Consider the following 25,796-nt stretch of genomic DNA (forward strand, 5'->3'; position numbering starts at 1 on the left):
CCATTTCCTTCACTTGCCCTCCATCTCTTTCAGAAAGAGGTGGCATTATCTGTTTGTTTTCTACATAGTGTCTAAATTCTTTCCTACTCTTTCCCATCTCTGAATCACCTTTTGACTCTACTTTCTTCTTACACTCACTGCCTCACCTCATTTCTCTGCCATTAACAGACTGCTTCTCACTCTTTTCCTTTGATGTTTTTCTGTCTATCATCCTGTCCTTTCTTTTCTGTCCTCTCACACCTGTTCCCCTACCATTTCCTTCATCCTAATCCATGTCTTCTTCCGTTCAGCCTACTACACTAACTCATAAGGAAGCAGGATGTGGAGGAGTTCACAGAGCCCTTTCCTTCTCCACCAACTGGGAGGAAAAGGCAAACTGGTCCCTTGGCTCCACTGGACTCCAGGGAATGGGCACACTGCTGTGCACCAGGGTCCCCAAGTCCCAGTGCTACCCTGTGGTCTGAACACTCTGATGTGTGTGATGTACCCAAGCCTTGACAGTGTGTGGGGACAGAGCCCAGCACTGTGGGGAAAGAGCCCTGAGTTGCTCTAGGTACTTGTACTTATTTAAAGGCGAACCAGCAAGGGAAATGAACTCACCATGAGAGAGATTATAAGTCAGAGCTAAAATTTAATAATAATATTACAATAAATACACTGACACAAAGGGAAATTGCTTTCAACTCACAAAATCCAGCAGTATTACGCAGTGTCCTGGGGCACAAACCCAAAGGGGTTTGTTTGCCCTTGTGCTGAGACCTGCCTGGCTCCTCCAAGTCCAAAGCAAAAGGAAGTGAAAAACTTGTTGGTGCAGGTGATGGCTGCAGTCTGGTCCAGAGTGGCAGTCGTAGTCTGGTTGAGAGCGGTGATATCCTCCTGTTGAGGTCCTGCTGCTCCTCTGGATCCGACAAGTGGTTCCTGAGGTCTTCTTACCCACCACTTATGTACCCTCAGGGAGCATCCAGTCCCTCCCCCTGGGCAGGGACTCACACAATGGGTGATTAACTCTGCGAGCCAGGGGGTATTGTTGAACCGTTGATGGCCCCTTAGCAGCCACGCCCCCATAAGGTGCTAATGACTCACTGGGCAGCTGCTGCTAATGGCCCATTGTCCTTGGGGAATGAATAGAGGGGGTAGAATACACAGCTTCAATCACCCCAACACAGTGTTAACTGGTCCCACCTGTTAAACTAGGACAGTACTCATGGCTACCATCATTCCCTGAGACCTTCCTGCTCTCCTGCAATGTTCCTTCTCTGTCTTACTTTTATCTTATGTTCTTTCCTATATTTATGCCTGCTTTCCTTTCTTCTCCCCTGCTTACCTCCTTACCCTCTTCCCCTTTTGGGATCTTTCTTGTTTCCTTTCTGGCCTTAAGTCCTTCCTTCCTGCACTTTCCTACCTTTCCTCCTCACTTCCCACCTTCCCCTATTCTGACCTGTTATTCATTCTAGTGATTTCAGTCAGAAAGGGCTCCTTCTGGGGCTCTGCAAGTGCAGAAGCTGACATCCCAAAGAGTCTTGTGCCAAGGACAAACTCTTCCACATGGGAGATCCTAAGTCTCTCCTTCAATTCTGTGCCTCCCACTGACCTTCTCCCAAGTTACCACCCTCTTCTCTCTTGGATTCCTCCCTGCCATGGCATGAGCAGGCTCAAGGAAAGAATGCGGCTGGTTGTGTTTTCAATGGACGTGGGACAGGCAGAGTTAGAGGATGAATTTCAGAATCATTTCAAGAACTGTGGAAATATAGCCTGTTGCTTGTCCCTTTCAAAAGGACAGGAAAGATGTCCTGCTCTAGAAATGACTGCAAGTAACTGACTCCTGAAGATGAGTCTCCAAAGTGTTCTATGATCCTGCCAGTACAGAGGCACTACAACTATTAAATATTTTCTCCACGGTGACATTCACAGCCTCTGTCCTCCATGTCACAGCCTATGAAAGTTTCCAGGGACACACTGCACAAAGTAGGGGTGCCTGAAAGCCTTTATTAATTTTTCATACATTTTCCATGTCCAGTTGCAAAAGAGAGAAAAGGATGAGGAGAAAAAACAAGTCACATCAAACCAGAGTGTCTCAGTGTAGCGGGTAAACAAGTCAAAAATATGTTTCTCCATTGTTTTCTGCCTCTCAATACATTCTGCTAACATTGCCATGTCAGCTTTAGTGGAAAAGCTTTCTCAAGGAAATACTTCCTGCCAGAAAATCCTGCTTTTGTGATCAGTTTCCCACATCTGGACCTGACTACGTGCCAAAAAACATGTGTAGAGATTAAGAAAGCATTATAAAAACCTGAAGATGAATTCAGAAGTTGGAGGAACAAGAGACAAGGAGAAACTAGGAAGCCTTGCCTAGTCTTCTTCGGATCTCTCCTCTCAGCTCGTCTTACCTTTCTTCCAACACCACCAGCTGTCATCTGCCTCGAAGGAGAGACTGCTTGTCAGCCTGGAGAGAGGGCATCGGCCTAAGAACGAGACTGCTTGCCAGCTTGACTAGTCTGTGACTGTCTGTGGAGGTATATCTTTTCTCTGAATTTTTCTCTTACAGGCTAAAATAAAGCACCCTCTTTTGCAGCTACTCCAGAAGCCGGTCCGGTGGTGAGGGGAAATAACTGCATTTTGCATTTCAAAGACTCACAATCCTCTTGCAGCCAAGAGATAACATCGTGACAGAAACAGAGAGAACATCAGCATCTCCCCCCCCTTCCTCTCAGTTACATCGATGAGGCACTCAAGTAGTTTTTCATGGTGGTATCTTTTCTCTGCTTCTATAAATAATCTTAAGCATTTTTCCTAACTTTTCTTATTTTTCCTCTTTTCCTTTCGCATCTCTCTTAAAATCAATTAATAAAAATCAGTTTTTGGTATTTACAGATAACTTGTTTGAGTTTTAATTTTGCTCAAGAGAATGATTCGAACTTGTAGTTCAATCTGCATAAAAACTTAAGCAGATCTGAACGTCACACTCAGTTAGCAGACATAGTGGATTGGATCCAGTAGACAAAATTGTAAACCCTGGTGTAAACTCCAGGATAGCCTCTCTGGGCACGTCCAATGCCCCAGGAAACAACGCCCTGCAGCTGTCCATTGCAGACCATGGGACCACCAGAATCTCCCTGTGCTCACAAAGGATATGGATATTCAGCAAATGACAACAGTCTGAGCAAGGAGCCAGAGATCCCTGAACTCACTGACATTTGAGGAACTTGGGCTTATTCTGCACAAAAATCTACAAAGGCAATTTCTGATTAGCACTGTCCACCTGACGCTACCATGACTGACTTTTGATCCAGGGGCAGCACAGCTAAGGATGAAGATGCTGCCTGTTTTTGCCAGATGCAGGGCTTGACAGGTGCTTAGGATGTGTGTGCCCTAAGCCTCTCTTGTCATTCAAAAATACAGATGTGCCATGGTAGTGAGTATAGCTGGTTCTGTTCCACGAAGTTCTCCGCAGCTGGGAGAAGACAGGAGAGAAGCAAATGGGAGAGGAGAGGCAGATGATTTACCTGGCAGGAGTCTTTTCCTCCCTCCAGGAATCACACACACACATCATGTTCTTTGTAATCTGCCCAGGGTAGGCATCCTGGCACTCGCTGTCGGAGAGTACAGGAGCCTTCAGGCACTGCAGGAGATCTGGGTATGAATCTACAAAAAATTAGGGAGAGATGGTTGATGACATGGTTGGGATCCTTCCAGAGCCTGGAGAAGGTCTTTCTTTGCACACAGGTAATCACTGGACATCCTGTTCCAGCAGTAGTCCTTTTTCGTCTGGACAGTAAACACAGCATGGATTCCTTCTGTTTAGATGGAACACACACTACCCACATGCCCACCATTCTACACTGCAGCCACCTTAATTTCTCTGCTACCTGGAAAATCATCAATTGGCAAGTGTGGAGCCACTCTTGAGGCACATAAACTGCAAGCAACGTGAGCCTCAGGACAGCAATCTGCTCCTCTGGTGCAGGTTTAGATGTCATCAGTGGATTAGACACCAGTCACCAACCCCTGCTTTAAGAGAATGGAGGTGTTTTATATGAATTCTACATCCACAATCCTGGATGTGGGCCTTGTTCTTCTCAGTGAACTGGCTACTCTGTTGGCATTAGTTACATTGCTAGTGCTTGGCACCAGACAGCTGAGAGTACAAAATTAATGGCCCTGTGAACCTGATAGTTACAGTGCATGGGTGACTTCAGTGCTTTCGTGTTCATAACAGAAAATTAGTAGAAGGATTTTGGAAAGGCTTGCGATTACTGCAGTCAAATGGTTACTGTCCTACATTGCCTCAGTGTTCAAAAGACCTCTGGCACAGAACTTCTGTGTGCTTTACCCTGTCCTGTTTGGAGTCAATGGTGAAGCCTTTGAGAGTCTCCCAGCACCCAAGGGCTGTACCTTCCCACAGAGTACTCACTGCCGTTGCTAATTGTGTTCTCCCAGCCAGAGATCAGGCAAGTGGTACCGGTGGCCACGCCACTGGTAGGCAGAGGAATTGTCTGGACAGATTTGTTGAGCTGGGCTGGGGTGGCAAGCTTGATGAGCATGATGTCATTGTCCAGGGTATAGGCACTGTAGCCAGGGTGGTGGATGACTTTAGCTGAGCTAATAAACTGCTGTGATGATTCTGTGAGTGCCAGGTTATGTTTCCCGAGTTGCACTTGGATGTGACTGGAAAAGAGAAAGCATGGCATGTACTTTACTGCTACCTACAGGTTAAGAGAAAGCTCCCTTTTCACCGTGTGCACTTCTTCAGCATGGCTGCTGCAGGAGCATTTCTGGGCAGGTTATGTTTCTTGTCCTGCGGTAAGCCGTGGGGATTCACGCAGAGATCTTATCCCACTCCTAGTATGGGTAGTGAATTTCTGCAGGTTTATCCATGCATGGCAGAAGAATATCTAGCAGCGATTTATACAAACCTTCTGGAAAAAGGCAAACCTCTATCAGTCTGAATTCATTCCTCTTGGTGTTATCCTGTGACTATGCTTTAGTCAAATCCATGCAACTGGTAAGACATCATAACCCATAACTTGTTGCTGGATTATTCCATTGTCATTTCAGAAAGTGTTCTGCATCCACAGAAACATTTACAGAAGGGAATAATCCCTTAGGATGCCTCAGCCCACCTTCCTGAATGACGCACCCATCCCTTGGCTGTCTCAGGTCAGAACAGAGCCACTTTTGTATTTGTATCTCACAACTCAGAATTGCTGCTAGAAGGGAGCTGGAAGACAAAAGTAGGTTGTAGAGGATTGTAATTTTTTCCACTCACGATTTGTAGCAGTGAGCAGCTGACACCACCCACTGGCTGCTGATGAGGGAACCTCCACAGAAGTGATAACCAGAATTCAGGGACACCTGATAGGGAACAGAGTTCTCTGCACAGGTGTAGCCTCCCACGATCTTGTCATCATCATCCTCAGCAATGGTGGGGAAGGCAACTGGGAGAGAAGAAATCACATATGTCAACACCTGGTCCTAGGTATCTCGTGCCCCTGTGTCTGCCTGTCTGAAGCACCTCAACTGTAGGCTCCACTTCTATAAACACTCAATGTTGCAGTGGTCAGCAAGTCCAATGAACGTTCATTTGCTGCATCCTCCAAGAAGGTGATCAGACTTAGTCTGGTGTCTCATGTCTCCCCAACTAAAGCACTGCCACCTACTCCCTGAGTGAAGAACATAGGAACAGAGAAATGCTCTTGTTGGAGTAGATGAAAAGTGTGTCTTCCCCAGGATCCTGTCTGCAGAAATGATCCATATTGGACTGAACACAGAAGTACAAAACAGGTTGGCGGTGCTATTGCCTTGGAGCAAGCACCTCCCCAGAGTGCAACATTTTACAGCAGCCTTTTGACTTCCTGAGCCAGAACTGTTATCTGTGTACTTCTCAGTCCTTAAGATACAGGCCGTCTTTTTCTGGAGCTATGGACACATTCCTGTGTGACTGGGTGAGAAACCCCTATGTAGCCGTTCATTCCCTGTGTTGTGACAAAAGTAATAATGAACAGAAGGCAGAAGTTGCAGGACAATGCCTTAAAACTTCTGCAAGTTGAAACTGGATGTGCCTTACCTACAATAGGCTATCTTGCCATTTTCCTCTGACAATGAGCTTCCTTTCAAATCATGGAAGTCAAAAATATACTCACCAGCCACCCCAATAAGGGCAAGAAACAGGAGGCACTTTATGGTCTTGACTCAGCCTCAAGTTCAAACAGGTTGACTGGAAGAGAGAGCTGCTAGAAATACATTTTTGGGAATGGCCTTATCTCTAGTCCAAGGTTTTCTCCAGACAAGAAGTATACAGTGGAAAATTTCAAGATCCAAATTTGGCCATTAATAAGCACTAGTAGAAAGTACAAACATATCTGTTAATCATAAACCTGTCCTAAGACAGAGAACTATTTTAAATTATTCCAGAGGGTAACCTTCAGTTTGAAAATATATTTTGGCTTTCGATTTTTCTCTGCCTCATTCTTATATGCAGCAACTGTGGAGAACAGCTCTCAAACCAGTTCGAGATTCCAATGGGCTGATCATGCGTTTTTTAAAAACGCATATTTTTACAAAAATTGAATATTGTAGGTAGGGGACAGATAGATAAAATACACGTATTTAAGGGGCAGGGCGGGGGGGAAACAAAAAAACCACAGTGGTTAACTTTGTTCAGTTTATTTAGCAAATTCCTTCTGTTGAATAATATATATGTCTTATTGCCCCGTACAAAGCACTACTTTTCTGAAAAAAGATTCCCCATAAGTAATTTTAAAAGGGAGTATGGAAAAATCTATTTTGTGCACTCCACAACTTCGCAAGTTAAGTATAGGGGGAGCCCCCTACACCGAGCTGGGTGTGGACTGGCGGTCCGAAGAGCTCAGGCACAGCAGACATCAGAAGCTTGATCAGAAGGCTCACAACTTAAAGAGTTTATTCAGATAGTCACAAGCCACCACACATACTCCAAGTAGCTCTGTTCTTTTTAAGGTAGAACTCCAAACAGCTTTCCTTAAGGGATGCACTTACACTCACCCCCACAGTTAAGTACTTTGGATGTGGGAATGCTCACCATTTCCATTTCCTAATTTCTCTCTCCTAATCTGTATGAAAATATCTGCCCAAGTACCAAACCATGTTTGTCATTCATCTTTGGAATATTCTATAAAGATTTTTTTTTAACAAAGAAGTATTTTTGAGATAGTGCTAATGTTTATCAATGTAATGCATATGAAAAATAATGCTGTGAACACAAGTAGTGAGATCTTCTTCACTCCTTCTTGGGAAGGGTCAGGAGTTCTGTCATGATGCAACATATCCTCAAGCTTAAGGCATTTGATAAATAATCATTTTCTTTGCGGTTGCCAACTTCACCATGTTATCTCCCGAAAGAGATGGAATACTCTTTCTACTCCATTCTGCAAGCCTTGTCTTTGAAAGCTCTGGAGAACTGATACCCACACTGGCACTGTCCAGATGGACATTTTCCTTCACATTAAAGCACAAGTCCAAGGACAGTGACTCCTCCAAGGGCTGCATAGTTTTGTTGGTCTTTAAACTGGTATCAGTGCCCAGTTTTCATAGAAGTATGTTTTACCCTGTGAAAGAAATAAGGATTAGAAGCTTCCTGTGCAAAAGGAAAAGGTCCATAATACGACTAAGCATGACAGAAATTGTCAAGCTGTCCAATTTTATCATAACTAAAAAGAATAGGAAGAATTTCTTGCCTACAACAGCGTATAATTTTATCTCTATGTGGATTTATAATTTCTTTGTCCAAAACAAGCCATGGGCATAGAGACAAATTGACATTTTAAAATAATATCTTTTCTGATCTGTAGTTCTAGTATACTATTAAGCAATACTTTAGCTATGAGGGTCTGCTTTCTTTTCCTTCTTTACACAGAATTCCACACTTGGTTTAGCATCCACACAAATTTCAGGAAAATCCAGAAAATGAGCGTTTGAGTTGAGAAGCTTAACCATACCTGCCTTTTCCTTGGTACTTTTTCTTGATTTCCTTTGTCACTTATTTAATCTACCCTGGCCTTTGACTTATCAGTTATTCTTAACAGTAGCAATTGCATCATGAAGGGCTGGCTGGTAATGCTCTAGAAGAACAAGATCTCTGAGACCCTCTATGCTGCTTGCTTAAATCAGCAAGAGGAGACTCTTGGCCTCTCTATAATGCTACTGCCAAAGGTCATGGCCAAAGACCTGCGTTTGGGTTTCTGTGCTTCTTGTGTTCCTAAATGCTTGAAGGCCCATATCTAGTGAATATACCTCGCCCAAGTCCCTGCCATGCTCCTAACAGCCTGTCTGACAGCCCTTCTAGAGGCTCCCATGAAGCCCAGACCTCCAGGCTGTGTGCCCTGGTCATGGAGCCAACTGATCTCAGGTGAAGGCAGACAGGGTGTTTCTGAGGCACAACTCAGAGGTCATGCAGCAAACAGACTGTCTCAGAGGAGCCCTTCAAATCTTGCCCCCAGTGGGATAAGGAGAAGAAGAGGACAAAGGTGAAACTTAGGGCATAGAAACATTATCATCATCATCATAACAAAAAGAATAATAGCAACAATAATAATAATAGTAATGGAAAAGGAAAAGAAAGAGAGGAACAAAACTCAAGTGCACAATAGAGGCACTCCAGTAAACAATGCTCAGCCTCTTGCTGAGTAGCAATCCGTGTCTTCTGGTAAGCCCCCTGCAGTTTATATAGTAAGCATGATGTTTTCTTTTATGAAGGTCAATAAGGCCAAGTGCTGGGTCCTGCACTTTGGCCACAACAACCCCATGCACCATTACAGGCTGGGCACAGAGTGGCTGGAGAGCAGTCAGGCAGAAAGGGACCTGGGGATACTAATTGACAGGAAGCTCAACATGAGCCAACAGTGTGCCCAGGTGGCCAAGAAGTCCAATGGAATCCTGTCCTGTATCAAAAATAGCGTGGCCAGCAGGACCAGGGCAGTGATCCTTCCCCTGCATTCTGCGTTGGTGAGGCCACACCTTGAGTATTGTGTTCACTGCTGGGCCCCTCAGTTCAGGAAAGATATTGAGGGGCTGGAGTGGGTCCAGAGAAGGGCAACAAGACAGGTGAAGGGACTGAAGCATAAGTTCATATGGGGAGAGGCTGAGGGAGATGGGGTTGTTTAGCTTGGAGAAGAGGAGGCTTAGAGGTTACCTCATCACTGTCTGTAATTACCTGAAGGGAAGTTCTAGCCAGGTGGGGGTTGGTCTCTTCTCCCAGGCACTCAGCAATAGGACAAGGGGGCACAGGCTTAAGCTCTGCCAGGGGAAATTTAAGTTGGATATCAGAAAAAAATTCTTTCCAGAGAGTGTAATCAGGCATTGGAATGGGCTGCCCAGAGAGGTGGTGGATTCACCTTCCCTGGAGGTTTTTCAACTGAGCTTGGCTGTGGCACTGAGTGCCATGATCTAGTGAATGGGCTGGAGTTGGACCAAGGGTTGGACTTGATGATCTCAGAGGTCTTTTCCAACCCAGTCACTTCTATGATTCTATGAAGTATCCTTTTGGCCAGTCTGGTCAGCTGTCCTGGAAATGCTCCATTCCAGATTCTTGTGCATCTCTTCACTGGCAGAGCATGAGAAACCATAAAGTCCTTGATTTTGTGAGCACTGCTCATCAACAAGCAAAACTCTGTTCAACATTATTCTCATACTGAAGCAAAAACACAGCACTCTGTCACAGTCTCCACCTGTTGATCCTGTCTCCTGCTTAACACCTCCATCCAGTTTTCCTCATGACTTTCAATGAACTATCTTCTTTAATGAAACATTGAGTTGGGTGACACACTACAAGCCCTCTCCTTCCAGGCATTATGAGACAGAAGTCCCACCAGGAATCCTCATCCATTTCCCTTATTTCTATTTCCCTGACATCAGGTAGGGCTATAAGAAGGAGGAGGAGGAGGAGAAGAAGCAAAGTCATTGCCTGCAGGGCCTGGCATAGTGAGGACCTCTGCCATTTATTCCCTGTGTTCCTTTCACTTCTGCCACTCACCCAAATGTTCATCCCTATGCTCATGGGGATCCACAGCTATCCTATGCATGTTTTCATGCCCCATGCAGAAAAGGTCATGTGGATATTTTTCAGATCAGAAACACCTGAGGGTGCACTGGAGAGGATGCCAGTAGCCTGAATGTCCTCAGCTGGTGGCCTGATTCACAGGGCAGAGGGGACAATGACACAAAGGACCTCAGTCCATGAACAGTCCTCAAGTTTGCCAGATGAAGTGTGCTCCTGAAGCAGAACTGCCAGAAGCCCTGGTCCCAGAGGCAGGACCAGGCTGAGACACCCAGGGCTCCCCAGCTCAGCCCCGGGTCCCAGGCAGAAACCATGCCTGGAGGAACGCAGCCTATTTCCTTCCAGCAAGGAAGGTGGAGGGAGAGGTCACCCTAACCCCAAAACTCAGCACCTCTTCTCCATCATGCCTCTCCCTCTGGGCCACATGTGATCCATTCCTTCTTCCCATGCCAGCGCAGTGACTATCCCTGGACTCCTCACAGGTATTTACCTCCTTCTCCTGCCCCTCCCACTGCAAAGTCCATGAGAGTACTTAGAAGTCAGAAGTCTTGAGTAGCTGTAGAGTCTTTCCTGGTCCTGTCTCTCACTAATATTATTTGCTATGGTCCCATTAACACATAGAAAAAAAGAGCTATCAGAGAGCTGGGTGGGACATGGTCTGGTGGTGAAGGAACTCAACCAGCCATATCTGGGGAAGACAGAGAAAATTCAAGTGACCAACATGTGTCCTTTCTACCTCATTCCTCCAGTTCTCATGGAGATCAGAAGGAGAAGAGGAGCTCTCAGCATTCTTCTGCCTTGCACACTCCAACTCCCATGCAAACTCAGCATAGTTCTGCTCATACAACCCCTTTCTTCCCTCTCCACCATGTACCACCGCCCAATCCACTGCACCTCTGAAGGGTTTTTGCTTTCCTGCAATGATTTGTGTCATTCTCCAGTGTTCACAACCAGCCAATCCTTTCTCACCTTTCTTGTCCTGCCCCACCCCAATAGCTCATCCTCCCTCAGTTCTCCCTCTTCACATACCTTTGGACAGCTACAAAAGGCAGGTTGCTGACAGAATAGGGGCTTTTCCCTCATGGTTCCCTGCTATTTGATTGTGGTTGTGCTGGTCCCTCTGGGTAAGCGGACTCAACTCACCCCTGGCACCACCATCGATCCCACTGTTGCTGTCTAAGCTGTGCATTCAGTTATTGTGTTGAGGATGAAGAATTAATGGGGTGGGAAGGAATCCCAGAGCTAGTTGCTCTAGCAGCCAATTTTTAATTCTTTGAGTAGCCCCCAAATGTTTCCTTTCTTTGGACACAAACTTCCAAGGATTGTGTCTTACCTATTAGGTACAGATTGGAAACTCGCTTGCTCATGTGAAGAGCCATCCCATGCCTTGCACTCCTGCCTAGTAATTTCTCCCCTTCTCTACCAACTCACAGTGCCTAGTTCATGTTTTCCATTTTTTTCCTTCTTTTTAATGCTCCTCTTCTTCCTTTCCAGTTTTGGCTCTGGAACAGTCCCCAGACATGGTGATACAAGAAGGTCAACCTGTGAATCTGAAATGTTCCAAGAAGAAATCCTCCAGCACAGCCATGTACTGGTATATGCACCCTTTGGGGAAAATCTCAAAGCTGACCCAAGTGGCTTTTGCACTAGAAGGTGGTAATGCAGTTGTTGAGAAGGATCTTGAGAGCCATTTCAATGCTGGCAAAATCCAAGGAGACAGTATCACCCTCTCCATAGAGCATGCTTTTCTCAATGACTCTGGCACCTATTACTGTGCTGAAAGTGAAACACAGTGGCTAGACTGCTGAGGGAGCTGAGCACAAACCTTTCCCTGCACAAACAGAACCTGCTTTCCTCTTCAGTAGTGCTGCACGAGGCAGGATGATGGCTTTGCACTCATCAGCTGTTCTGCTTCCTAGCCTTCCCTTCCTCCTCTTGTCAGATACTGGGAGTTTATACTCACTGTCAAAAAGAAAGAAAGCTCACATGAGTTCTTTGTGCACCTTTAGATAGAGGCAAGGCCAGGCAGGTGTTGGAGTAGCTAGTACCATGTGCTGCCTGTGTGTTCCTCTGTCACAGCAACTACTCTATGGTTGGTACATGGCCAAGGTTTGTGTGCAGCACGACAGAAGCTTGTGCCTACATAAGTTACCTGCTATGTGGATCACTGACTCCTCCATGTACAGAGCTTTCTGGTTAGGATCACTGCCTTCCTGCCCTTGATCCACATGCAGTTTGCCTTTCCCAAAGTTATTACAGAAATGACAGACTGTGATAACAAGCTGTACAGCTAATAGAAATTTTCCAAGAGGATAGAGTGTTGAATTCATCAGTGACTTGGATGAAGGGGTAGAGAGTCTCATCAAGTCCACTGATGACACAAAGCTGGGAGGACTGGCTGATACCCTTGAGTGTTGTGCAGCCCTTCAGAAGGACCTTGACAAGTTGGAGAGATTGGCAGAGAAGAACAATCTGAAATTCAACAAAGGAAAATGCTGGGTCATGCACCTGGGAAAGAACAACTCCATCTTTCTGCCAAGTAAAGCCTGGGGGGCGAATTGCTGGAAAAAACTCTGTGGAGAAGGGCCTGGGGGTCCTGGTGAACAAGAAGCTGTCCATGAGCCAGCAGTGTGTCTTGTGTCCAAGCCAGCCAGTGGTATCCCAGGGGAAATTAGGAAAAGCATTGCCAGCAGGTCAAGAGAAAGGATCCTGCCCCTCTGCTCTGCCTTAGTAAGGTGCACCTGGAGGGTTGTGTCCAGTTCTGGACTTCGCAGTAGAAGAGAGACAAGAAGTTCAAGAAGCAGGTCCATCATAGTGCTATGAGGATGATTAAAGGACTGGAGCATGTCCCTTATGAGGAAAGGTTCAGGGAACTGGGCCTCACGACCCTTGAGCAGAGATGGATGGCAGAGGACCTCATCCAGAGATATAAGCATTCGAAGAGACAGTGTCACGAGGATGGAGCCAGGCTCTCCTCAGTGGTGCATGACAGGCAAGGGGTAGAAACTGATGCACAGGAAGTTCCACCTGAACATAAGAAATAACTTCTTTGTTGTGAGGGTGACTGAGCACTAAAACAGGTTGCCTAGAGAGGTTGTGGAGTTTCCCTCACTGGAGATACTCAAGACCTATCTGGACAAAGTCCTGTTCAGTGTGCTGTAAGCAAGACTCTGCTTGAGCTGGGAGGTTGGATCAGATTCTCCCAGATGTGGGCCTTTCCAACCTTACCCATTCTGGGATTTTTTTCTGTGACACTTAACATAGACCAGTCTGCAGCACAGGCTGGCAGGAGGCATTCCAGAAGGTTCCCACGCTGCAGATTCCCTTGCTAAAATACCAGCTTCTTGAGACCTAAACACAAGTCCCAACAGTGCAGGCATTCTTGTTTGAGTTCACAAGTTCTTGGAATGCCATATGTTCTGCAAGGCTCCCCATGCACTGGCCTGCCATCTGCATACCCCAGGGAACCCCACAGGAAAGGGAGACCCTTCCCATATACAAATCAAGCACAGCCTCCTCTCACCTGGAGTGCTGGGGGTGTTGTGAGGGTGTGAGGTTTCTTCCTATTGACTGCACAATGTAGCCCATACTCTTTGTTGTTTTCTCCCTTTTCTTTCTTTAGAGGAATCTGGCGTCTTCCCTGCATCTTCTGTAGGCACCTTCTGGAAACAAATGAAATGGGACACACTTAGAAATGCAATGCAGGATTTGGGAGGTGGAGGCACTGCTGCTCCCTTCTGCTGAAAGGACACAGAGGAACATCTTCACTGCAAAGACCATGACAGTCTTGAGCAGTCACATCACTTGCTGTCTTGTCTGGGCCAGCGTGTCCTAGTTGAGCAGGAGGGACCAGTTGACACTGTGTGGGGATGATCAAAGCAGTGTATTCTACCCCCTCTATTCATTCCCCAAGGACAATGGGCCATTAGCAGCAGCTGCCCAGGGAGTCATTATCACTGTCACACTCAGCCTGAGGGGGTGGAGCTCCTATGGGCCATCAACAGTTCAACAATACCCCCTGGCTCCAGAGTTAATCACCCATTGTGTGAGTCCCCACCCGGGGGAGAGACTGGGTGCTCCCTGAGGGTCCATAAGTGGTGGGTAAGAAGACTTTGGGGACTTCTAATTGGATCCAGAGGAGCAGCAGGACCTCGACAGGAGGAGATCACCGCTCTCGCCCAGACCACAGCCCTTGCCTGCACCAACAGATTTCTCACTTCCTTTTGCTCTGGACTTGGGGGACCCACAGGGGTCTCAGCAAAAGGGCTAACAAGCCCCCGTTGGGTTTGTGCCCCAGGACACTGGGTTATACTGCTGGGTTTTTGTGAGTTGAAAGCAATTTCCCTTTTGTGTCAGTGTATTTATTGTAATACTATTATTAAATTTTAGCTCTGACTTATAATCTCTCTTGTGGTGAGTTCATTTCCCCTTCTGGTTCGCCTTTAAACCAGCACACACCCTTACACTGCCGTGTGTCGCCAGCCCACAGCACAGCAGGGATGTGCAGAGTGTCTGTCCGACCTCTGTGCACCAACTCAGGGTACACAAACTATGAGCCTCTCTTCCTGCCTACAGTGATTTCCCACTGCCTCGGGCTTGGGAACAAGGCTGTGTGTAGAGAAGAACACATTGTTTTCTCCAGCCTTGTCCATTCTTGTCCTGATAGATAAGGAGATCAGAAGAGTATCAGTTCTTCTCTGGCAAGGAGAAAGTAAGTCTGTACCATCATGTCTCATGGTGCATACCCCTTGTCTTCAGAAATCTGTCTGTGCTGCAGTCTCTCAAGAGGGAGTCCCAGTGCAGACACAAAGACAAAAATCTTTCCTTGAGATTCTCATTTGGAAGAAGAGTAGAACAGCTACAGAAATACTTTCATCCTTCAACAGAGACCAGGGTGTGTGGTGAGCAATTTTGCCATACCGGGGAAACACATCAGGCCCAACAGGGATAAGCAGAGAAAATTCCACACTGCAGCTTGCAGGTTTGGGAGTCTGTGTGTGTGCAGATGTCTAGAGAGGAGACAAGCTGCAGGCACAGGCACAAAATTCCATGCCTGAGATCTCTTTCTCTTCCCCTCATTTGGTGCCTCTGTTCATCCTTGTGCCATGCACACACTCAGGCTGCCACACAGCCCCATCATGCTCCTGTGACAACACTTAACTGCCACCTACTCATGCACACACACATTCACACACAGCAGGAAGTCACTGGAGCAGAGGACATGCACTTCATCACTGTGTGCAGGTGTCATTGCCCACTGTTCCCAGACAGACAACTGCCTTCTCTCATTGCAGACTCCCTCTCACTCCCCTGCCCACCCACAAAGAGATGTATCTCTCCAGCTCAACCTTTCCTCTTCACACATCTCTGTGTCTGTGCTGTCATCAGGGGCAGGTGGCTGGAAGGAGGTGGCCTTTCTCCATGAATTTCCATTGCTTCCTTGTGGCCATCCTGGCCCCTGTGGGTAAGTGAGCTCCCCTTCTCCTTGAATGGCTGCACTGGAGCCACTGCTGCTGCTTCAGCCCACTTGCAAGCTGGGCACCTTCCCCAAGGCTTCAAGGGGGAGGATGGGCAATGAACAAGGTGGGCTTTTCCTCAACATCCTAAATCAGAAAACACTGCAGATCTACAACTGTGGTGTTTTCTGTCCCATTTTAATTCTTCAGATTAATGTGCTGAAGTAATCATTTTTCAAAACTCATTTAATGTTTTTTGGGAACCGGTTTGTTTCAGGGTTTTTTTTCTCCTATCTGCCTTTTTCAGAGTAAAAAAAAATACTTCCCCATGGCTTTCTGATATCCAAATGCTGCTCTATCCCAGAACATACATCAAGGATGTATTTTTGTGTCCCCTTCAATGTATTTCACTTCCCACATTCTTTGCCTTCTCTTTCCAGGCTGGGCTCCTTATCAATCCCCAGATATGGTCATCCAAGTGGGAGACCCTGTCACTCTGAACTGTTCTGGAACGCTGAATGTAGCAATAAGCTCCTTTTCCTGGTACAAGTTACCCATTAGGAAGGATGCCACTTTGCAGTTGGTTGTATACTCAGTGGAAGGAGGCAAAGCAGATATTGAGAAGGAATTCAAAAATCATGTCCAGAGTACTGGCACTAAAGACAAACGTTTATCTGTGAAGATAGATCATGCCCTACTCAATGACTCAGGCACATATTTCTGTGCTGAACAAGATTCACAGTGACTCAAATGCTGGAGCAACCTAGCACAAACCTTTCCATGCAGGCAGGGATCAGCCACCAGCACACAGCAAGTCCTGTGTTTGGCAAGAACCCATTTCCTTCACTTGCCCTCCATCTCTTTCAGAAAGAGGTGGCATTATCTGTTTGTTTTCTACATAGTGTCTAAATTCTTTCCTACTCTTTCCCATCTCTGAATCACCTTTTGACTCTACTTTCTTCTTACACTCACTGCCTCACCTCATTTCTCTGCCATTAACAGACTGCTTCTCACTCTTTTCCTTTGATGTTTTTCTGTCTATCATCCTGTCCTTTCTTTTCTGTCCTCTCACACCTGTTCCCTACCATTTCCTTCATCCTAATCCATGTCTTCTTCCCTTCAGCCTGCTACACTAATTCATAGAGAAGCAGGATGTGGAGGAGTTCGCTGAGGCCTTTCTTTCTCCACCAACTGGAAGAACAAGGCAAACTGGTCCCTTGGCTCCACTGGACTCCAGGGAATGGGCACACTGCTATGCACCAGGGTCCCCAAGTCACAATGCTACCCTGTGGCCTGAACACTCTGATGTGTGTGATGTAGCCAAGTCTTGACAGTGTGCTAGGACAGAGCCCAGCACTGTGGGGAAAGAGCCCTGAGTTGCTCCAGGTACTCATGGCTACCATCATTCCCTGAGACCTTCCTGCTCTCCTGCAATGTTCCTTCTCTGTCTTGCTTTTACCTTATGTTCTTTCCTATATTTATGCCTGCTTTCCTTTCTTCTCCCCTGCTTACCTCCTTACCCTCTTCCCCTTTTGGGATCTTTCTTGTTTCTCTCCTGGCCTTAAGTCCTTCTTTCCTGCAACTTTCCTGCCTTTCCTTCTCACTTCCCACCTTCCCCTATTCTGACCTTTTATTTGTTCTGGTGGTTTCAGTCAGAAAGGGCTCCTTCTGGGGCTCTGCAAGTGCAGAAGCTGACATCCCAAAGAGTCTTGTGCCAAGGACAAACTCTTCCACATGGGAGATCCTAAGTCTCTCCTTCAATTCTGTGCCTCCCACTGACCTTCTCCCAAGTTACCACCCTCTTCTCTCTTGGATTCCTCCCTGCCATGGCATGAGCAGGCTCAAGGAAAGAATGCAGCTGGTTGTGTTTTCAGTGGAAGTGGGACAGGCAGAGTTAGAGGATGAATTTTAGAATCATTTCAAGGGCTGTGGGAAGATGGACTGTTGCTTGTCCTTTTATTAAGGACAGGAAAGATGTCCTGCTCTAGAAATGACTCCTGAAGATGAGTCTGCAAAGCGTTCCATGATCCTGCCAGTACAGAGGCACAACAACTATTAAATATTTTCCCCCCAGTGACATTCACAGCCTCTGTCTTCCAGGTCACAGCCTATGGAAGTTTCCAGGGACACACTGCACAAAGTAGGCGTGCCTGAAAGTTCTTTATTAATTTTTCATACATTTTCATAGGTTTTGTATCTCCATTCCCAAAAGAGAGGAAAGGATGAGAAGAAAAAACAAGTCACATCAAACCAGAGTGTCTCAGTTGGCGGACATAGTGGACTGGATCCAGGGGACAAAATTGTAAACCCTGGTGTAAACTCCGGGATAGCCTCTCTGGGCACATCCAATGCCCCAGGAAACAACGCCCTGCAGCTGTCCATTGCAGACCACGGGACCACCGGAATCTCCCTGTGCACACAAAGGATATGGATATTCAGCAAATGGCAACAGCCTGAGCAATGAGCCAGAGATCTCTGAACTCACTGACATTTCAGCAACCCTTGTCAGGCTTACTCTGCACAAAAGTTCTACAAAGGTCATTTCTGATTAGCACTGTCCGTCTGACGCTACCGTGACTTAGGATATGTGTGCCCTCAGCCTCTCTTGTCATTCAAAAATACAGATGTGCCCGGTGAGTGAGTATAGCTGTTTCTGTTACCTGAAGGACTTCGTAGCTGGGAGAAGACAGGAGAGAAGCAAATGGGAGAGGAGAGGCAGGTGATTTACCTGGCAGGAGTCTTTTCCTCCCTCCAGGAATCCCACACACATCATGTTCTTTGTAATCCGACCAGGGTAGGCATCCTGGCACTCGCTGTCGGAGAGCACAGGAGCCTTCAGGCACTGCAGGAGATCTGGGTATGAATCTACAAGAAAATAGGGAGATAGGGTTGATGACATGGCTGGGGTCTTTCCAGAGCCTGGAGAAGATCTTTCTTTGCACACAGGTAACCACTGGACATCCTGTTCTAGCAGTTGTCCTTCTTCGTCTGGACAGTAAACACAGCATGGATTCCATCTGTTTCAATGGAACAGACACTGCTATGGGCAAACCATTCTACACTGCAGCCACCTTAATTTCTCTGCTACCTGGAAAATCATCAATTGGCAAGTGTGGAGCCACTCCTGTGGCACATACACTGCAAGCAGCCTGAGCCTCAGGACAGCAATCTGCTCCTCTGATCCAGGTTTAGATATACATTAGATGACATTTAGTTGGATATTTAGACGTCAAATGGATTAGACACCAGTCACCATCCCTTGATGTAAGACAATGGAGGTGCTTAGTAGGAATTCTAGACCCACAATACCATACTTGTTCTCTTTCTGTGTCTTATTTTTAATGAACTGACAACTCTATTGACATTAGTTACATTGCCAGTGCTTGACACAAAATTAATAGCTCTGTGAACCTGCTGGTTACAGTGCATGGGTGACTTCAGTGATTCTGTGTTCATAACACAAAATGAGAAGAAGGACTTTGGAAAGCCTCACAATTACTGCAGTCAAATTGTTACTGTCCTACACTGCCTCAGTGCTCAAAAGACCTCTGGCACAGCATTTCTGTGTGCTTTAGCCTGTCCTGTTTGGAGTCGATAATGAGGCCTTTGAGAGTCTCCCGGCACCCAATGGCCATTCCCACAGAGTACTCACTGCCATTGCTGAGTGTGTTGCCCCAGCCGGAGATCAGGCAACTGGTGCCGGCGGCCACGCCACTGGTAGGCAGAGGAATTGTCTGGACAGATTTGTTGAGCTGGGCTGGGGTGGCCAGTTTGATGAGCATGATGTCATTGTCCAGGGTATAGGCACTGTAGCCAGGGTGGCGGATGACTTTAGCTGAGCTAATAAACTGCTGTGATGATTCTGTGAGTGCCAGGTTATGTTTCCCGAGCTGCACTTGGATGCGACTGGAAAAGAGAAGGCATGGCATGTACGTTACTGCTACCTACAGGTTAAGAGAAAGCACCCTGTCCCCACATGCACTTATTTCAGCATGGCTGCCGCAGGGGCTCTTCTGGACAGGTTATCTTTCTTGTCCTGCAGTAAGCTCTGGGGATTCACACAGAGATCTTATCCCACTCCCAGTAGGGTGGTGAATTTCTGCAGGTTTATCCATGCATGGCAGAAGAATATCTAGCAGCGATTTATACAAACCTTCTGGAAAAAGGCAAACCTCTATCAGTCTGAATTCATTCCTCTTGGTGTTATCCTGTGACTATGCTTTAGTCAAATCCATGCAACTGGTAAGACATCATAACTCATAACTTGTTGCTGGATTATTTCACTGTCATTTCAGAAAGTGTTCTGCATTCACAGAAACATTTGCAGAAGGGAATAATCCCTTAGGATGCCTCAGCCCACCTTCCTGAATGACCCACCCATCCCTTGGCTGTCTCAGGTCAGAACAGAGCCACTTTTGTATTTGTATCTCACAACTCAGAATTGCTGCTAGAAGGGAGCTGGAAGACAAAAGTAGGTTGTAGAGGATTGTAATTTTTTCCACTCACGATTTGTAGCAGTGAGCAGCTGACACCACCCACTGGCTGCTGATGAGGGAACCTCCACAGAAGTGATAACCAGAATTCAGGGACACCTGATAGGGAACAGAGTTCTCTGCACAGGTGTAGCCTCCCACGATCTTGTCATCGTCATCTTCAGCAATGGTGGGGAAGGCAACTGGGAGAGAAGTCACGTATGTCAACCCCTAGCCCAAGGTATCTTGTGCCCCTATGTCTCCCTGTCTGAACCACCTCAATTGTAGGCTCCACTTCTATAAACACTCAATGTTGTAGTGGTCAGCAAGTCCAATGAACATTCATTTGCTGCACCCTCCAAGAAGGTGATCAGACTTAGTCTGTTGTCTCATGTCTCCCCAACTAGAGCATTGCCGCCTACTCCCTGAGTCAACATAGGAACAGAGAAATGCTCTTGCTGGAGTAGATGAAAAGTGTGTCTTCCCCAGGATCCTGTCTGCAGAAATGATCCATATTGGACTGAACACAAAAGTACAAAACAGGTTTGCGGTGCTATTGCCTTGGAGCAAGCACCTCCCCAGGGTGCAACATTAACTGTTATCTGTGTATTTCTTAGTCCTTAAGATACAGGCCGTCTTTTTCTGGAGCTATGGACACATTCCTGTGTGACTGGGTGAGAAACCCCTATGTAGCTGTTCATTCTCCGTGTTGTGACAAAAGTAATAATGAACAGAAGGCAGAAGTTGCAGGACTCTGCCTTAAAACTTCTGCAAGTTGAAATAGGATGTGCCTTACCCACAACAGCCTATCTTGCCATTTTCCTCTGACAATGAGCTTCCTTTCAAATCATAGAAGTCAAAAATATACTCACCAGCCACCCCAATAAAGGCGAGAAACAGGAGGCACTTCATCGTCTTGATTCAGCCTCAAGCCCAAACAGGTTGACTGGAAGAGGGAGCTGCTAGAAATACATTTTTGGGAATGGCCTTATCTCTAGTCCAAGGTTTTCTCTAGACAAAAAGTACACAGTGGAAAATTTGAAGATCCAAATTTTGACATTAACAGGCACTAGTAGAAAGTACAAACATATCTGTTAATCATAAACCTGTCCTAAGACAGAGAGCTATTTTAAATTATTCCAGAGGGCAGCCTTCAATTTAAAAATACATTTTGGTTTTGGAAGAGCAGGTTTTAGTCTTTGACATTCTAATACTCAGACCCCGTGCAGACCAACTCTCAAACCCCTTGAATATCATGAGAGACTAAATAGGATTACATTTTCTACTCCATTCCATGATCCATTTCTTTGAGAGCCATGGAGGACTGATACCCACAGTGGCACTGTCCATATGGATATTTTTCTTCATGTTAAAGCACAAGTCCAAGAACAGTGATTCCTCCAAGGGCTGCATGAAGCTGGTTGGCCTTCAAAGTGGTTTCAGTGCCCAGCTTTCTTAGAATCATGTTTTATTCTCTGAAAGAATTAAGGATCAGAAGCTTCCTGTGGAAAAGGAAGAAGTCCATAATAGGACAAATCATGGCAAAAATTACAAAAACTGTCCAATTCTACAATAAGTAAGTAAAACGGGAAGAAAGTCTAGCCCACAACAGTGTATAATTTGATCTCTATGTGGATTTATAATTTCTTTGTTCAAAATATACCATTGGCATAGAGACATATTGACATTTTAATACAATACTTTTTCTAATCTATCATCTTAGTATCCTATTAAGCAATACTTATGCTATGAGGGAAAGCTTGCTTTTCCTTTTTTCCACAGAGTTTCATATTTGGTTTAGTATCCACACAAGTTTCAGGAAAATCCAGAAACTGAGTGTCTGAATCAGGAAGCTTGACCATACCTGCCTTTTCCTTGGTACTTTTTATTGGTTTCCTTTGCCACTTATTCTTTACAGCAGCAATTGCATCATGAAGGGCTGGCTGGTAATGCTTTAAAAGAACAAGATCTCTGACACCTTCTATGCTATTTGCTTAAATCAGCAAGAGAAGACTCTTGGCCTCTCTATATGCTACTGCCAAAGAGGTCATGGCCAAAGATCTGGGTTTAGGTTTCTGTGCTTCTTGTGTTTTAAGGCCGACATCTAGTGAATATACCTCACCCAAGTCCCTGCCATGCTCCTAACAGCCTCTCTGACAGCCCTTCTAGAGGCTCCCTTGAAGCCCAGACCTCCAGGGTGTGTGCCCTGTTCATGGGGTAACCTGATCTCAGGTGAAGGCAGGCAGGGTGTTTCTGAGGCACGACTCAGAGGTCATGCACCAAACAAACAGTTTCTGAGCAGCCTATTAGGCCTTTCCTTGAGTACTTTGAAGGATGAACCGACTCTTTTGATTACAGCTTGAACTCGAACATCTTCTCCTGCCCCTCCTTGTTTTCTTTGACAGGGCAAATCCCCATCTGAAATGTAGATACCCCCGTCTGCTCAGTGCTGCTGAAGCTTCCACAGACTCATTGTAAGGTTTTCTTTAGAGTCTTCTAAAGAGTACACCCATTGGTGTAGGTCTGTTTCTGCAAATGAATCTCTCATTTCATGCAGTGATGCTGCAGGAGAAAGCTGGTGGCTCCAGAGGCATAGGAAGGAGGAGGCTTGGTGAATGGAGGGCAGCTGCGTTAGGTATTATCAATGGACAAGCAATGGCAGCTTGCACTTCCAGAACTCCATGTTCCCACTTCAAGTATTTCAGTCAGTTGTATCAACACTGCAGTCAGATAAAGAAATACCTTTGTCCAGGCTGATGCAAGATCCTGGGAAAAAGAAACCTGGTGAGACTGTGGGCTGGCAGAGATAAAGCTTCCTTTGAACATAAATTGGAGGTGTTTCTGAGGTTAGTCCTTTTACATCTCACAGAGTTTGGTGGTCGAGGGACCATAGCTTCTCTCTTCGCAAGTGTCCTCTGCCTGTGAGGTGTTTCTGGAAAGGCACACTTAAGACCTAGGAACACCACCTCTTCATCTGGTGGGGGACAGGAGAATGTGAAGGGCCTTGTATCTTCTAGTCTTTGCATCTGTAACTGATATTCAAAGACAGGCACTGGATTACAATATTCCTGTGCTGGAGTCTTCAAAGTGGGGTTCTGGTACCCCTGGGGTTGTGCAAGATGTTGCACTGAGGCATGGAAGGAAGCAAGAAGACTATTATAAGTATATAATGATCAACTACTAAATATACAAATATTGGAGGTGTGTATTTAAAAATATTTTACTGACAGATATGCAGAATGAAAAATATTTGGAGACCACTGTTCCAGTACTTTCAACAAATACCTACAAATAGCTTGAATGTGATTTCTTACATTCTACTATAACATCTAGTGTCCAACAGTGCCTAACTCTGCATAGCCTTCATGTTATCTCTGGTTTCTTCACTACCCTGCAGCGGTCCTGTTTTTGGCTAATTTTTGGGCAGCAAATAAGGAAAGTTACGACTTCTTTCAGAGGGTCTGAGTTCACAACGAAGAAGGGGTCCTAGATGACTGTGGCCAGAGGCACTGAGGAAATAACAAAGTAAGAAGAGAGCATGGTACTGGGAAGATGGCAGGAAAATAATAAGAATAGGGGTCCCACATGGAGTCAGATATGGATATAAAGCATCAGCCTTTGAGGTGGGGAACAGACTGTGTCCCAGGAATCTTCAGCAAGTGGCTGGACTGGAAGAAAGGACCCTGTAACAACATAGCAGATGGGGAAGTTTAGATTTGAAAGTATTTCTTTAATCCATCTCATGCAGCATGATATGTAAGAAAGCAGTTTGAAGAACCTTCCCTGAAGGGTCTGTGTACCCCAAACCTGTGTAAACTGGGCCACTACTGAGCAATTTTAACATCTCTAAACATAAAATGCGACTCTTTGCTGTAAGAATACCAGATGGAAAGTTTGGGTGGGAAACAAAAAGGAAACCAAAGAGGGACTGCAAAAAGTGTAAAGGTGGCGAGATGGAAAGTCAAAAGGTCTGAAAAACTTGGGAAGAAGTTTAGAAGTGGCAGCCAACAAGGCTGACACAGTAAAAAAGAGTGGATGAGGAAGAGAAACTTGCACCAAAGAAGCAAAAATATCTGCTTCTACTAGAAATGGAATTAGAACGGTCTAGTTGGGGATGAGAGGTGTGAAGAAAGCACTGTGGTTCTGCATGTGCAAGGGATCTGTGATGATAAGTCTGAGGAGGAAGGATGTCTCTCAGAATTGTCTGCAGAGAGCTGGTCCTAGAGAAATTTTCTGTACTGGTATTGGCTACTGAAAGAAACTGGCCTGTGATGCCTTAAATCTGCTAAGACTGAAGAGACATGTGATACTCATAGTCACCATTGACCTGTCCTGTTCTTAAGCACTAAACCTACATGTTTAGTTTAGCATCTGACAATGAGTTTCCAGTGCCTTCCTTGTATTGCAACATGTATTTTTCTCAGTCATTCAGGATAGGAAAGTTAATCTTTGTCTGATGCTCTGTTTCATGACATTAGTTTTCAAATCCAGCACAACCCTCTGCTAAGCCAGTACTTACTGTTTCCAGTTTATATTAAACACTCTTCAGTAGGAATCTTTTCCTTGTTCCTTTGGTTCTCTTTCATGTAGGCAGGGTACCTCTGCCCTTTCCTCATTGTCACATCTCTTCTGTGGTCTCTTTTTCCATTAAGGAGGAGATGAGACTCACTGATGGGCTGCGCTGAATCTGGTGGCCTGACAGAGAGGAGGCTGTCACAGCTCCATGTCCCTTAGTCCAGCCAGGGCTGAGAATGTAACCCCAGTAGACACACATATATACAAAGCATATATACATGTATACACAGCTGAATACACAGATCAACATAGATGCACCCACCACGCTCACAAAAAGAAACAGCACTAATGGCCTCAACTTTTGTCCCCCTCTGGCTGGGGTTCAATAGTAGGAAATAGATGTATATGTATGTAAAATGTGCAAACTTCCCATAGGTTTCCACACTTAGACTGAACTGCCACTGGATCCCAGTAAACACACGTGCCAACACCCGGACCCATAAACTGCCAGGTCCTGCAGTCCCACTCCAGTTGCTGGTATGCACATACATACACATCTTCTACACAGAGCCCTCTCCAGTAGATGCTTGGGACTCCCCTGCTCCCTCTGGTTGCCACCTCCCGCTGTTCTTGCTGTTAGACACATATACCTGAAACCCAAGTCATCTCACTTACTTGGCAGATTGTCCGGCTTCATGTTCACTAGTGATCACACAGTCAGACACCCTCCCTCACTCCTGCCAGCATGACCAAAAATGGTGCCTCTTACCTGTGGCCCTACTCCAGATTTTGGTGCTTAAGTTCACTCACTCAGGTCTCTCCACTTGCTGGTACCTGTGATCTGACTCCAGTTCCCAGGATTAAGAAATCTATACACAAAACACATGCACACAAAGTAGACAGTTCCTCCTTCAAGTAAATACTTACAAATGGGACTTAATAAGACATGGATGCACTGAGCTAAGTGGGTATAAAGCATAGCCAGACAAGCATACTCACCAAAATCCTGTTACCCATGAGTGATCCCTTTCACATGTCTATTTTTCTGTATTCCGCTAGTTTCCTGCTTTTATTCTTCCTCAAATGCAGTAGTTCTGGGACTTATTTGGGAAGCTTGACCATACCTGCCTTTGTCTTGGTACTTTTTTGTTTTCCCTCATTTCTTCTTTAATCTTAAAAGAAAATAGACTGAAAGAATTAAACTGAATTTTGAACTGAAAAAGAAAAGGGCTCTCAATCTAGATACTCTTCAGAAGGCAGCAACATGTGAGGTGATTCCAGAGAGGCACACTAGAAGTCCTGAGTTTTACCTTCCAGATACTT

The 25,796-nt window shown here is 45.7% G+C and overlaps 3 protein-coding genes across 5 annotated transcripts in view; 1 reads left to right on the forward strand and 2 right to left on the reverse strand.

Annotated features, from left to right (window-relative positions):
• Positions 1–2,963: 2,963 nt before the first annotated feature.
• Positions 2,964–4,541, reverse strand: LOC139673098 (trypsin I-P1-like). The gene is given in 4 exon segments (XM_071558084.1): positions 2,964–3,113; positions 3,504–3,533; positions 3,536–3,642; positions 4,412–4,541. Coding segments are annotated over 4 exon segments (417 nt in total).
• Positions 4,542–15,258: 10,717 nt separating this feature from the next.
• The window catches only part of LOC139673103 (T cell receptor beta chain MC.7.G5-like), a 31,769-nt gene continuing 21,231 nt past the window's right edge, over positions 15,259–25,796 (forward strand). The window contains exons 1-3 of the mRNA XM_071558101.1: positions 15,259–15,494; positions 15,927–16,227; positions 24,256–24,261. Coding sequence (XP_071414202.1) covers positions 15,359–15,494; positions 15,927–16,227; positions 24,256–24,261 — 443 coding nt within the window. The 5' untranslated portion in view covers positions 15,259–15,358. The remainder of the gene's footprint in view (positions 15,495–15,926; positions 16,228–24,255; positions 24,262–25,796) is intronic.
• Positions 17,698–24,686, reverse strand: LOC139673068 (trypsin I-P1-like). Of its 3 annotated transcripts, none has more exons than XM_071558032.1 (7): positions 24,478–24,686; positions 21,294–21,433; positions 20,831–20,969; positions 19,993–20,161; positions 19,139–19,392; positions 18,215–18,351; positions 17,698–17,896 (listed from the first exon to the last, which is right to left on the reverse strand). In XM_071558032.1, the coding sequence occupies exons 3-7, from the start codon at positions 20,868–20,870 to the stop codon at positions 17,747–17,749; spliced, it is 750 nt and encodes a 249-aa protein (XP_071414133.1). In that variant the 5' UTR covers positions 20,871–20,969; positions 21,294–21,433; positions 24,478–24,686; the 3' UTR covers positions 17,698–17,746. The 3 variants fall into 3 exon arrangements, with proteins under 3 accessions (XP_071414133.1, XP_071414147.1, XP_071414143.1); XM_071558046.1 differs by having other exon boundaries at positions 21,236–21,433; XM_071558042.1 differs by lacking the exon at positions 24,478–24,686 and having other exon boundaries at positions 21,294–21,734.

This window comes from Pithys albifrons, chromosome 1 (assembly GCF_047495875.1).
Source record: "Pithys albifrons albifrons isolate INPA30051 chromosome 1, PitAlb_v1, whole genome shotgun sequence".
Taxonomy (NCBI): domain Eukaryota; kingdom Metazoa; phylum Chordata; class Aves; order Passeriformes; family Thamnophilidae; genus Pithys; species Pithys albifrons.